The 15,000-nt window shown below is 42.0% G+C and overlaps 2 protein-coding genes across 3 annotated transcripts in view; one reads left to right on the top strand and one right to left on the bottom strand.

Moving 5' to 3' along the window:
• The window catches only part of plce1 (phospholipase C, epsilon 1), a 212,341-nt gene extending 204,663 nt beyond the window's left edge, over nt 1-7,678 (top strand). Inside the window, exons 34-36 of the mRNA XM_063221000.1 lie at nt 434-670; nt 3,370-3,736; nt 5,795-7,678. Of these exons, the coding sequence (XP_063077070.1) occupies nt 434-670; nt 3,370-3,552 (420 nt within the window). The 3' untranslated portion in view covers nt 3,553-3,736; nt 5,795-7,678. The remainder of the gene's footprint in view (nt 1-433; nt 671-3,369; nt 3,737-5,794) is intronic.
• Nucleotides 7,679-10,939: 3,261 nt separating this feature from the next.
• Nucleotides 10,940-15,000, bottom strand: part of noc3l (NOC3-like DNA replication regulator) — a 42,897-nt gene continuing 38,836 nt past the window's right edge. For both annotated transcript variants that reach the window (XM_063220795.1, XM_063220796.1), the window contains 3 exons: nt 14,566-14,663; nt 12,747-12,831; nt 10,940-11,240 (listed from right to left, as the gene is read on the bottom strand). In XM_063220795.1, coding sequence (XP_063076865.1) covers nt 11,031-11,240; nt 12,747-12,831; nt 14,566-14,663 — 393 coding nt within the window. In that variant the 3' untranslated portion in view covers nt 10,940-11,030. The remainder of the gene's footprint in view (nt 11,241-12,746; nt 12,832-14,565; nt 14,664-15,000) is intronic.

Genomic DNA, 15,000 nt, shown 5'->3' with positions numbered 1-15,000 from the left:
CACACACACCTTCATCAAAGAACCGCGCCAGAGCACAGCCAACGACATCATACGACAGGTACGCACACACACACACGGTCATCAAAGCACCATGCCAGAGCTCTGCAAATTACATCATACGACAGGTACACACACACACACACACACACACACACGCGCACACACACACACACACACACACACACACACATACACACCGTCATCAAGGCCCCGCGCCACAGCACCGCCAACGACAGGTACACACGCATGCTCGTAAGCACACAGGTGTACATACTGTACAGCGCGGCAAGCACATCATTTTTCAAGCACCTCAAATACGATCCGTCTCACACTCAAATGGATTTATCAATTCATCAAAGCACAAGCACAATTACACACACACACACAATTACTCTTCTTTTTTTTAACACAGCCCTCTGTATTTCTACCACAGGCCCTAAGCAAGGCCAAGTACTCGTTCAGCATCTTGAGCAACCCCAACCCCAGTGACTACGTGCTCCTGGAAGAGCTGGGCAGGGAAACATCTTCATCCTCCTCCTCCTCCTCGGGGGGCAAGAGGGCGGCGGGGGCCAAGGGCAGCCAGCGTGTGCTGCAGGATACGGAGTGTGTGTACCTCACCCAGAGCCAGTGGAGAGGGGCCGGCAGGTTCATACTCAAGCTCAAAGAACATGTGAGTTACACACACACGCACACACAGACACACACACGCGCACGCACACACACACACCCTCTCACATTTGGGCATGCCGTTGAGCACATATTGACAGGCGCATCTGAGCCGAACTTCCCAGGTGGTTCAGAAAGTAAAAACCTTCACCGCCACATCTCCTACAGCCACTGGCGGCAAATAGTTAAAGGGACACTGTGCAGGAAATGGGCAAAAAAGGTACTGCAACCATGCTGCTCATTGAAACTGGGCTGCCTATTGCCAAATTTGATCTTTACATGAAAGTTTACTAAGTAATAAACACATATTTTCTAGTATGGTCCAAGTATAGTCATTTTTGAAGGTAAAAATGGCTATTTTTGGAAATTCAAAATGGCGGACCATGGAGAAGATCCCCCTTTTCATGAATGAAAAGTGCAATTTTTCCAGTCATAATGAATACTTAGATACTTAATACTTGGTGTTAATTATTTGTGAAAAAGGTAACATTAGTGAATGGGCAGCATGAATTCTGTAAATAAAGAACTAAAAATCTCACACAGTGTCCCTTTAACAGTATTGAATTCATACTCAAGCTCCAAGAACAGGTACAGTATATCACGAAAGTGAATACACCCCTCACAGTTTTGCAGATGTTTGAGTATATCTTTTCATAGGAAAGCATTACAGAAATGTAACTTTGACACAATGATTAGTGACCTTTTAACAACATATTTAACCGCTTAAATTTCTTGTTCACTCAGAAAAAAACTAAATACAGCCATTAATGTTTGAACATGTACTCACAAAAGTGAGTACACCCCAGATTAAAATCCGGTAGAGAAGGGGCTATGTTGGCTCGAATCGTCTCGAAATGAAACGAAATGAAAAGGGATGACAAGGGAGGTCATCAGTGTGCGTTTCAACCTTTCTTTGCATTGAACTTTTACATTTTGAGTCTGCATCTGGCTTAAATAGATTGGTGTGAGATTTGAATGCAATCCTATGGAGAATATCATGATCTGCTTCAGTAGTCACAGTGCATGTTGACATGCATGTTTCTTTTAGGTGTATTTCAGATTGCCAATGTTGACAGCATTCATGCATCCCCAAACCATGTCAGTCCCACTACCATGCTTGGCTTATGAGAGGATACACCTTTTTTGTACAACTCACTTGTTTACCACCACACATGCTTGACACCATCTAAAGCAAATTTGTTTATCTTGGTCTCTTCAGATCACACAACATGGTTCCAGTGATCCATATCCTTGGTCTGTTCATCTCTCTTGAGACCAAGATAAACAAATTTGCTTTAGATGGTGTCAAGCATGTGTGGTGGTAAACAAGTGAGTTGTACAAAAAAGGTGTATCCTCTCATAAGCCAAGCATGGTAGTGGGACTGACATGGTTTGGGGATGCATGAATGCTGTCAACATTGGCAATCTGAAATACACCTAAAAGAAACATGCATGTCAACATGCACTGTGACTACTGAAGCAGATCATGATATTCTCCATAGGATTGCATTCAAATCTCACACCAATCTATTTAAGCCAGATGCAGACTCAAAATTTAAAAGTTCAATGCAAAGAAAGGTTGAAACACACACTGATGACCTCCCTTGTCATCCCGTTTCATTTTGTTTCATTTCGAGACAATTCGAGCCAACATAGCCCCTTCTCTACCTGATTTTAATCTGGGGTGTACTCACTTTTGTGAGTACATGTTCAAACATTAATGGCTGTATTTAGTTTTTTTCCGAGTGAACAAGAAATTTAAGCGGTTAAATATGTTGTTAAAAGGTCACTAATCATTGTGTCAAAGTTACATTTCTGTAATGCTTTCCTATGAAAAGATATACTCAAAAATCTGCAAAACTGTGAGGGGTGTATTCACTTTCGTGATATACTGTAAATGACACACTAGAGCAGTGGTTCACAACCTTTTTTGAATTAAAGGGGTATGCCACTATTTTGGGGCTTAATACAGTTAAAATCGTTGGCCAGGGTTTATAAAGGTGGTAAAGTGTCTTGTTTTTCATGTAAGTCATTGTCTTGCTTTAAGACAAGTTAAAAGAGGGAGCATGTCACTAAGCTAGTGAAAGTCAATGCATCCGTGTAGCATGCTACATGCTACAGTGATCCATTGACTTTCACTAGCTTAGCTACATACTCCCTCTTTTAACTTGTCTTAAAGCAAGACAACGCTTAACATGAAAAACAAGACCCTTTACCACCTTTATAAACCCCAGCCGACGAATTTAATTGTATTAAGCCCCAAAATAGTGGCATACCCTTTTAAAGCCCCCTGGACCTCATTCTAAGCCCCAAGCCTCCCAACGGCCCCCTCAACCTCATCATAACCCTGCCAACGCCCTCCCACCCCATAAAATAGATGAATGCCCCCCATGGCATCCGCCTAATCTCAGCTGTTTAAACCCCCTGTCTGTGCATATTCATCAACATTTAATACATTATTCTTTGACAGTCAACATTTTCTCTATTTTTATTATGTCACGTGTACGTCAACTCTCACTCTATTAACCCTACCTCAGAAGCTAAAATGGTCTTCCCTACCTATTGTGTGTGTGTGTGTGTGTGTGTGTGTGTGTGTGTGTGTGTGTGTGTGTGTGTGTGTGTGTGTGTGTGTGTGTGTGTGTGTGTGTGTGTGTGTGTGTGTGTGTGTGTGTGTGTCTTTATGTGTGTGTCTTTATTCATCAGGTGGTGCGTGAGGACAAGCGCAAGGGCCTGTCGTTTGCCAACGAGTTTCGTAAGCTAACGGGCCGCAGCAAGAGCTTGGCCCAGGAGAGCAGTAGCAGCAGCAGCAGCAGCAGCAGCAGCGCCCCCACCAGTAAGGAAGACCGAACTGCAGGCACAGTCAGCTGGGCCGAGCTCTCCGAATAAAAACGAGAGCCTTTACCCCACACCACCACCACCATGACCACGACTCCATATGCCTGCCCTCCATCTGTTTGTGTGTGTGTTAAGACGTGCGTGCGTGTGGATGGATTTTTGTGTGTGCCCCGTGTGTGTTTTTAACGGCATGCACGAGCACCCAGCACCAGTCAGGCCGCCACTCCACTGCAAGGTACGAACGAGCCTCGTCACAAAAACTACACACCAGACTCACCAAGTCTCTCTCTCTTTTGCTGTCACTCTTGTTCATATCTCAGTCTTGTTGAAGGAGGTAGGTCTACACACTACCAATAAGCAGCACACACATAATCTTCCATTCAAAAAGCAACGTTTTGATTACCCTGGCAACGTTTTGATTACCCTGGTGATCGAAACATTGCTTTTATATTTTATTTTTTTAAGCTTATTCTTATTGGCAGTGTGCAGACCTATTTCCTTCAACTGTCTTACACGTTCGTCTGGCACCTGCAAAAGGCTGTGCGCACCCCCTATACCCAAAACAACCATATATCAGCCTTCCCTCTATCTCTCCACTATATCACTCTTGTGGTGTCTCTCTCTCCTCTCCCCTCCCCTCCCCTCTCTGAGCTGATATTAAAGGTGGGGTTGCAGGTATGACATCACGTTGGGGGAACTCCCCCAGGATTCTAAGCTTCTACATAGACTCCTATGAGCCTGCGGAACCCCCAATGTGATGTCATAATAGTACATATTCTTAAAATGGTTAACCTGCAACCCATTGAGAGTAAATAGAATGGAGGCCAAAATTCTATTTCATTGTTGAAGCCAAGTTGGAGCCAAGGTTGGACCCAAAAAGACCAAAAAATGGCCAAATCCCATTCATTCCTATGAGAGACATGAAGCCCTGTATCTCTCTTAAATGCCACTCCAGGGGGATCATTTTTCGCTCAACTAGTAGGTCCCCTTGCTCTCCAACTTACCAGGGTGGTGATTTTTTGTGGTGATGTTTTATTTTAGAGAGATATTAAAAGTTAAATTGACCAATGAGCATCAGAACATGGTTTGATTGACCGTTAGAAGTCTTGTTGTTGTCCAATCAGCACCTGCGTTTGGCGTTGCTAAGGTGGAATGTAAGTTGGAATGTTCCCAAATCTGGCTTCAAAGCGTTGAATGGCAAATAGCGTTGATTTGGCGTCCATTCTATTTACTGTCAATGCTGCAACCCCACCACCATTGCCTTTTGGGAGCTGCTGCTGCTTCTCAAATTCAGTTTGTTAAAGGTTGTAAGATGTATCTCCTTCTGGAGCATTTTCAGATCTAACCGCTGTCAAAGACCTTATAGTGTGCCAGGTTTTTTTTGTTTGTTTGTTTTTTTTTTACGTGTGGGGAATGCATGGGTTTTGCTGTGCCATTGACATCCATGACACTACAGTCAGTCAGGGCCGGATTAAGACGCCGCAGGGCCCCTAGGACACAGGTTCTGGTAGGCCCCCCTTGAAAGGTAAATTTCATTTAAAAAAATACACCGATGCGGTCATAATTCCGACCCATGAGGGGTATTAATAAGATTTAAAACCAGTGTTGCCAGATTGGGCTGTTTCCCGCCCAATTGGGCTGCTTAGGATGCCTGTGTGCGGGTAAAAATGGCATTTAGCAGAAAAACCCGCCCAATTTTTGCCATAGAAATCAATAGAATTGGGCGGGATTTTGTGCTTCTAGGCGGGTTTTGAGCATTTTTTTGGGCTGGAAATCATCAGCCTCATCTGGCAACCCTGTTGAAAACTCTACCTGACACGGTATGACATGGACATTATCAATACCGCATCTTACATTTCTCCAATTATATTCATTTTTCCCCCTTTGGCCAACTGGGGGCCCCCATGGCAGGTGGGGCCCCTAGGCTGCAGCCTTATAGCCTGTGCATTAATCCGGCCCTGCAGTCGACTCGGTACACACATATTGCTCCTTGTACACTCACTGCTAGAAATTCATGTGTGTGTTGACTGCGTTGAACTTCTGTGGCATCTAACTGTATTTGATGTGTGTTTCATTCACTGTGGATGTGTTAACATTTAATTTAAGACTCATCTCACCACACATGTACACACACTACAATGTTCATAATCTGCATGGTCCCTATTACATAATAATGCATTAAAATATAACATTAAAATATAAGCACACTCACTCACTCACTCACACACACACACACAGGCGCACACACACGCACACATTATTGACCCGTGTTGTTGTTCCGCTTCCCCCACAGGTGTGCTTCCTGAGAGACTGAGGGAGTGGCTAACCGCAGCAGGTTGGATGACTGGCGGCTTCATCACCACACCACCAGCCAATCACAGGCTCTGTAGTACGCCAGGCCCCTCCCCCAGGGCCCTGGGTCCACTGCTCTGGAACTGGAAACAGCACAAATGAACACCGCCCCTCCTCTCCATCTTTTCCTGTTGGCCAATCACGCTGTCTTCTCTTTAGCTCACGTCAGCCAATGGCAGTGAGCCATGTTGATGATGCTGATGAGATCTTTCCAGAGATGAGCGTTGAGATCGATCCTCCATTAGCCGCCCTGAGCGGCTGATGTCGTTTTGGAGACGAAAGAGTTGCATTGTGGGACGCGACTAGCCGATGAACGCTACAGTTGGCGATTGTCCGTCCTCGTTGCCAACTACGTCCGAGGAACAGATGTCTATGGAGGTCAGAGGTCGAGGCGATTGAGAAGTGGTGGTGGTGGCGTCCATGTGATCACCCACCTTACCTTTACAGCAGGAATGTTCCCGGCCCTCTCACAGGGCTAATGGTCATGAATAAGATGGCTGTCTGGGATTTCTTGATTTATTTCCTGTGTTGTACTGTACTGTACTGTACTCTTAAGTCCTGCACTGCCACACTGCGGTGTGAGTTGGACACTAGTTCTAGCTCACCCCACCTGCTTGAAGTTTCTGAGAGGGTCCACTGATATCGTCACATCACTTGACACCAACGACCTTTCACAAGGAGTGTTGTAGCCACGTTCAATGTCTCAAGGGGCGTGTTTCAAGTCAGAAATTCACTGTGATTGGTGTCGGACAGAATAATTTATATCTACTGACAAGCATTCTGATTGGTCACACTGTGCGTCAAACAAACATTGTCTAAAGGTGAACTGTGGCTGAAGAGGCTCATCAGGACTGTGTGGGCCAGATGCGGCCCAGTGCTGGCCCAAGTACGGTGTGTCTAATTCCCCAATGCCACCCAATGCTTTGTAGATGGTGTAACTGACTTTATGTTCTTACTGATCAGTGGTGTATGGACCTTTATTTAAGGGAAAGTTTATTTATTTGTATTTTATTTTATTTGAAAAGGTGCATTCAGGAGCATTTGGTCCCCATGGAATGTACTGTAGGTGAAGGATGAAAGTATTTAGAAGATGAGAGGAGAGGAGAGGAGGGGGAGGACATGGTTTGAGGTCAAGTGTTTTGCTGGCACTGGTGGTGAGTGGTCTTTGGCATCCACAATGAAGGGGTGGTACAAAGAACTACGTATTTAGCCTTTATCCAGTGCTGCATATGAGTAATTTTATCATTGATTGATTACAATTTATTAAGTTTTAAAACTATGCTATTGGCACCTTTGAACACAGCATGGAAATGTTAAAATATTCATTTTTTTAAAATTAAATTTAACTAAATTGATTATTTGTTTTTCATCAGTTAAGAGAAGAAAATAAGTTATTGTTGCTGCCAAATTTTAACATTGTTTTGGCTAAGGTAGTTGAATGTTATTTTAATTACTTCAGTGTAAAATGGTAGCACAGAAATGCTGACAGTGAGTTGAAGTAATAAGCAACAGGAAAGCAGTTTAATAGTTGGAGTGGCAAGATGTATTTAAGTGGGTCCAATGGAAGTGAACAGAGATATGGTCAAGTCAAACTGAAAGGTTTAAGCCTAAATTATGTCTGTTGTTCTAATTTAAATTATTGCCATGGGATAGATATTTTGCATGGCACGTTGTCTAAGTGTCTAGGTTTGTTTCCTCCTGTTTTGTACATTCTACATGTGTACTTTTAGTTTGTGTGTGTGTGTGTACTGTATATATATTTGTATGTGTGTTTATCAATGTAATTTTATAATCAACAAGCAAGTGATCAGATCTTAACTCTGTACTTTGAACTGTCCCCCGTTTTTGTCTCTTTTCCTTGTAATTATCAATGCATATTGTATGTATAATTATCAGATGCGTATATGTACAGTATATACATATTTTAAATAGTACACTTAAGTCCCCTCTCACGGTCACCGAGGTCAAGGGAAGTCAAGTCACACGCACTTTGGTCACATGACTTTGGTCACATGACCTTGCCTTTTGGTTCTGGTCACACTTCAGTCAGGGGGCTTTTTATTTGCATTTTTTTCTTTCTTTTTTTGCCACGGACTACCTTAAAACCACACATTCTGTATTTAAAATTGAGATTTTTCTTTTTTTTTCTTTTCATTTTTATAGCTAATGTTTGGACCATATTTGTGGGGATGATGTGGAAAGTTAAGGCTGTGTTGTGGACTAACATATCACTGATTCCAAGTGTTTTGCTTGTATTAAAGAAACAGTCCACCATTTTTTTGTAAACGCCAATTTCACACCTTTCCGTGGTTTTAATAAGCTGTTCTCTGATTCTGGCAATATTCTTTCTAGTTCTTAGCATGCGTTTTTAAACCAAGTGGGACCAGTTGGAACCATTCAGGTTTTAGTACCTTCCAGCAGTGTAGTCTACTTTTTTATAGTGGGTATACTGTATATTCGAACATTTTTTGAAGTGGGTATACTGTATATGTTTATGCTATTCTAAATAATTGATCAATCAATTTTAAGTGGGTATACTGAATCCCCTAAAATTTAGAAGTGGGTATACTCTGTATACCTGCGTTCTACGTAGACAACACCACTAGTACCATCCGGTTCTGTCATGCATGCCAGAGAGTAATGGCACCAAACTCGGAGAACAGTTGGAACAACAGAAGCAAGGTAAAACTAATTTAAAAATGAAAATCAAGGGGAGCTGTAAAACGAGTGTACCAAAAATGGTGGGCTGTTCCTTTGAAGCCAGTAGAGATGCATAGGGTGCATTCCAACATGCAGACTTCAGTCCTCCACTTGTGCTTGTGGCCTTGCATGTTGCTGACGCCCCGCCTCACTGGAGAAAAAAAAAAAGTTTCTCTGCTCTCAACCTAGCCACAACAAATTTGGGGGACTATTCTTCATTCACCATCCCAATTGCAAATGAGGAAATTACATTAGAATTGAGCTTTTGCAAGATATTGACTTAATTTTCTGTCGTCTGTGACATCATCATGAGGTCACAACCAGGCACGTGAGGAAGGAAAGACAGACGTCTGCATATTGGAATGCACACAAGGTTTCAACTGAGCCTTGGCCTCAATCATCCCATAATGAAACACTAGAGAGATACTGTGATGTCAAATGGCAGGCTCGTGTTTGGTTACTTGCATCACAGTGCTTATTCTTTTTTAAATATATGTGGAGATGATTAGCTGGTTAATGTAACAACATACTGATACTAATCATTACTGTTTTATTTGTTTAAAACCAAATTGGTGACCAAGATTTTTTTTTGAGAGATGGTCTTTCAGTGAGGGTGGTTTTATCTTTTCCACATTTTTTTTCCCTTTTTTATTTCTTTTTTTCTGTGTCTTTATTTTCTACTTGTTTTTCCTCTTAATTATTTTTATTTCTTTTCAGAGGAATACACTACACAATAGCAAAATAATTTTGCTACTTTAAATATTTATTTACCGTACTTGCTCTTTTTTTGTTGTTGCCCAGGTTGGCTTTTTTAAAAACTGTTACCAGTATCAAAAACTGTGGGCAAGGAATGTGTAAACTTCTATTTAATTTAATTTTTATTTTGTGGGTCCCAGCACTTGTATTTTAAATTAGTGCATTTAGTCCACAGCCTCAGGCTGTTGTACTTGTTTTAAAACTTCTATTGCTGCCCTTCTTATCTTGGAGAAATCAAATGCTACATTTCAGAGACCTGACAGTCAATGGAGCAGCTGTGTGCTTAAAGGGGTATGCCACTATTTTGGGGCTTAATACAGTTAAAATCATTGGCTGGGGTTTATGAAGGTGGTAAAGTGTCTTATTTTTCATGTGAAGCGTTGTCTTGCTTTAAGACAAGTTAAAAGAGGGAGTATGTCGCTAAGCTAGTGAAAGTCAATGGATCCGTGTAGCATTGTAGCATGCTACACGGATCCATCGACTTTCACTAGCTCAGCGACATGCTCCCTCTTTTAACTTGTCTTAAAGCAAGACAACGCTTAACATGAAAAATAAGACACTTTACCACCTTTATAAACCCTGGCCAACGATTTTAACTGTATTAAGTCCCAAACTAGTGGCATACCCCTTTAAGTGTTGAGGCAGAGGGTGCAACTAGCTCCTCGTGTCCTTCCCTGTTGCTTCTGTCCTCCTGCCTCAGTGTTGGCCCACCTCTGTGGAGAAAACAATAACATTTCCCCGCTGCCAACTTGGGCAGGGGTCAGTTTCTCGCTTATTGACGTTGCTAACCGTCTTAAGACCGTCTTAAGACGTAACACCATTCCCTTGGATTTAGTGGTGAGCGTCGCTGTCAAGATGCAGTTGAGTCGCTCGTACGACGGACTTTGCTAACGACGATAGCAAAGACGCTTTCGAGAAACGGACCCCAGAGCAGCTTTTGGGAGGAGTCTCCCCATTCAACATGCTGATTGCAAATGAGGTAATGGGCTTTGAGTTGTGCTTTTGCAAGATATCGAATAAAAATTTGAACATTTATGATGCCAAACCTGCTCAAGTCTAGGCAAGACCACAAGCAGCAGGAAAGGATGGAAGAAGCTGGGTTGATTGCTATCATGGTAAGATGATGCTAATTAGCATGTGCCTAGTTTGAAAAATGTTGCTATCATTTCAGTGTTGCACGAGCAATGTGTAGATCTGGGTACGTGCAACAACACTGGCATGTCTGTGTGCATGGTGTTTGGACGGAACATCGTACTGTAAAATGCTGTAGCGTCAAAATGCTGGAGCACTTGTGTTGATCCAGTTAGCTATTCTTTCATCGCTATTATGGATGTGGTCGCTTTAGTGCTGTCAACTGTTTTGACTACTTTTCTCCACAGTTACTTGAAACGGTTATTGAACTGCTTGATGAATGACTATTAAAGGCAGTTATGAATTAGAAATCAAATGGTTGTTCATTTCTTTTGTAAAAGGTTGGTTTTTTTCAGTGAAGTGATGAAATAATTTCTAGTATCGTATTGGAAAGACAATTGAGGATTATGATGGGTGTCACTTCCCGTTTGATTCAGGTAGCAAAATAAAGGCATGTTCTCAATATTAGTGAGTATTAATTCAAATGAACCACATCGAATAGGTTTAGGTAAAACCTGTACACAAGCCTTTTATTGATAGCTTTTATAGAAAAAGAAAAACATTCCAAGAATTCTGTACAAGAAGATTTCTTAAACTGGTTCTGGCAAAGATTTTCCAGATTCTAACTCTGGTTCTGGCAAAGATTTTCCAGATTCCATCTCCGGTTCTGGTTCATTCTGGGGAACTTTTATATGTTCTGCAAAATTCAATGTTGCGAAGTCAGGTTCCGTTGCTAGAGCATGGTCGATCTGAGTCTTGAGTTTAGAGTCTAGGAAGGCATGGCCGATTGTGAAGTGATCCTGAGAAAAAGGAATGAGGAGATATTGAGATTTTCAATATCGTAAGCAACAGAAATTGTTCTATGTGTCACCAATACAACAACAACGTGGGGTCAATTCTTTTTACATTTTCCCTGTTAAACTCCATTCATTCTGAAATCCAGCTAGGGGTGTGACAGCTAAGTATCTTGGGTAACACTTTACTTTACGGATCGCGAGTGTATTATAATAAGGTGTTAATTTCAGAGTAATTTCTCAGTAATTTCAGTGTAATTTTGTGGTAATAACGGTTTGTTATTAGTAATAACAGCAAAATAACCATATGGTTTCCAGTGCAATGCCAATTATGGCTCGGCTCCGCACTAATGCAATTTTCTTTGACACGGGGATAATGCAATTTTCTGTGACACGGGGATAATGCCATCATCAAAGCCTCCTTCAATCACCGTAATCCGCTTTCACTCGCAATGATGTCATAGTCATGTGACATCATTGCACTGGAAACCATATGGTTATTTTGCTGTTATTACTAATAACAAACAGTTATTACCATAAAATTACACTGAAATTACTGAGAAATTACTCTGAAATTAACACCTTATTAGCGATCCGTAAAGATTAGTGTTACAGCATCTTGATAAATCTTTTAGAATTCTTGCACAGCTCCTTAGAACAGGTGCGTAGGAGTGGAACCCCTGGGTCACCGACGTTAGAGAAGAAATCTCCCTCACATTTGCAGCTTTTCCTTTTCGACGCTTCAGTCTATGGACCTTTCTGTTTTCTCCTTAGGAATTGCTTGAAGAAGGTCAATAGACAAAAACGTGGCAAGTAAACGCTGCAACATGAACAGTGTGAGGGAGCTTTCTTGTCTCTAAGCTTTGAACCTTGTCATATTGATTCCTTAAAGGGACACTGTGCAGGAAATGGTCAAAAGGTACTGCAACTATGCTGCTAATTGAAACGGGGCTGCCTATTGCCAAATTTGATCTTTACATGAAAGTTTAAGTAATAAACAGATATTTTCTAGTATGGTTCAAGGTCATTTTTGCAGCTAAAAACTTTTTCCAGTCATAATGAATACCTAGAATTTGATGGTGGTGGTAAGTATTCATGAAAAAGGTAACATTAGTGAAAGGGCAGCATGAATTCTGGAAATAAACAACTAAAAATCTCACACAGTGAAGTGTAAGAAACTCTTTATCAATTGCCTCGGCAGTGACCAAGTAACCGGACCTTAATGACAATATTTCCGGTCTCAATGCTTCTTCACAGTTTGGCATTATAATACTTCATATCAGCTCAATGCTTCTTCACAGTTTGGCATTATAATACTTCATATCAGCTCAATGCTTCTTCACAGTTTGGCATTATAATACTTCATATCACCTCAATGTTTCTTCACAGTTTGGCATTATAATACTTCATATCAGCTCAATGCTTCTTCACAGTTTGGCATTATAATACTTCACATCACGGTGTCAACATGTAACAACGGCACAGCAAAGAGCCTTGAAATGTACTTCGCACCTTTTTCTTGTTGGGCGGCGCCCCTACTGGGGGGTTGAAGGTCATGTCTTTCACGCTGTAGTCCTCGAACAGCTCAACCGGCAACCTGCACGAGACACGACCGTCATTAAACACTGCAGCTTGGTGAGGCAAGAGTGAACTACACAGCTTTCTTTTTATTTTTTTTAAAATGTTTTTATTGGCTTTTTTTGCCTTTATTACAGATAGGACAGTGGAGAGTGACAGGAAGTGAATGTGGAGAGAAATGGGGGTGGGATTGGGAAATGACCCCGTCCGGATTCGAACCGGGGTCCCCATGGGCATGCAAGCCCAAATAAGGGGGGCTTAGCGCGCTGCGACACAGCGCCCCCAACTACACAGCTTTAAGTGGACACAACAACTAGAAATGCACTCAGAGAGCCAAGGAAGCTGTTTGATAAGGGGTCATTTCACGTGAAATCAGATACTTTGGGACTCCACCGACACAGATTTCAACTAGAATGGGCACTCGGTAGAGCGCAAACCTTCGCCTGCGCCACTTATTTTTTTTTGGCCATCTTCAAAGTGTGGGGCATAACATTCTCAAAATGTTGGTGTTAGCTTCATTTAAATCGGACTGGAATATCGTAATATTACATTTTTTGGCCCAGTCTTGACCTCTTATTCAATTCAGCATGCACACGTTCTTCTGGCATATAGTGCTTGGCAAAGAAAAACGTTTTTGACCTTTTTGTGACCTTGACCTTGACCTTTGACCCAATCACTCCCAAAAAGTAATCGGTTGTTCCTTGGGTCATGACCAATCATCCCACTAAATGTCATAAAAATCGGCTCAATTTACGTTTTGACCTTTTCGTGACCTTGACCTTGACCTTTGACCCAATCACTCCCAAAAAGTAATTGATTGTTCCCTGGGTCATGACCAATCATCCCACTAAATTTCATAAAAATCGGCTCAATTTACGTTTTTGACCTTTTCGTGACCTTGGCCTGGACCTTTGACCTTTGACCCAATCACTCCCAAAAAGTAATCAATTGTTCCTTGGGTCATGACCAATCATCCCACTAAATTTCATAAAAATCGGCTCAATGTACGTTTTTGACCTTTTCGTGACCTTGACCTTTGACCTTTGACCCAATCACTCCCAAAAACTAATCAATTGTTCCTTGGGTCATGACCAATCATCCCACTAAATTTAATAAAAATCGGCTCAGTTCTGTCTGAGTTATACGAAGTACAAACACACATTTTGACCTTGACCTTTGACCTTTGACCCAATCACTCCCAAAAACTAATCGATTCTTCCTTGGGTCATGACCAATCATCCCACAAAATTTCATAAAAATCGGCTCAGTTTTGACTGAGTTAGACGAAGTACAAACAAACAGACAAACAGACATATTCACAAATAAATACACGGCGGGCAAAACATAACCTTCTGGCGAAGGTAATCATACTTGGTGTGCCTTTTGAGTAGCAAAGCAGCACCCCAGGACTGCATTTGTGTGAATCTGACACAAATATTAAGGGAGAAACAGACTAGCAAAGGTTTACATATGAGGGTAGGACACTATACATTCAGCCTTGATTATATCAGTGTAAGTCACAAACAGATGTCTGTGGTGCTGTTTGAAAGCTCTTTTCTGGCTACAAATGACACAAACAGGATGGAATACAACAACCTTCAGAATATGAATATAAAAGTCTGGCCACATGAAGACGGAAGGCCAAAACCAATGCGTTTTCAAAAATAGCAGGTTACTTGGAAACGGCCTCTTAATTTTTGTTGCTTCAGTTGAATTCTATTGCCCCCAGGTCATCCATCTATATTGCCCCCACCTGCGACTCAGCTCCACGTTGAGTGATCCGTTGCCCTCGCTGGGCGCCCCTCTCATCAGGTGACCTGCAAACCTCCTCACCACAGGGTGGTAGTGGCGCTGCACACGCACACGCACACACACACACACACACACACACACACACACACACACACACACACACACACACACACACACACACACACACACACACACACACACACACACACACTATAATTATCAAGATATAATGTGTAAATACACATGCTACACATCTGCTTGATTTTATACATCTGCTGAATTGTGCGTGTAGTACATTTAGTGAGCGTAATTCCCATAGTGATGTGTTCTGAGGGGTGGGTAGGTGTGTGTAGTTCCCATAGTGTTCTGGTGTGTGTGTGTGTGTGTGTGTGTGTGTGTGTGTGTGTGTGTGTGTGTGTGGTTCCCATAGTAATGT

Source organism: Engraulis encrasicolus, chromosome 17 (genome assembly GCF_034702125.1).
Source record: "Engraulis encrasicolus isolate BLACKSEA-1 chromosome 17, IST_EnEncr_1.0, whole genome shotgun sequence".
Taxonomy (NCBI): domain Eukaryota; kingdom Metazoa; phylum Chordata; class Actinopteri; order Clupeiformes; family Engraulidae; genus Engraulis; species Engraulis encrasicolus.
This window is presented reverse-complemented; position numbering and strand designations above follow the sequence as displayed.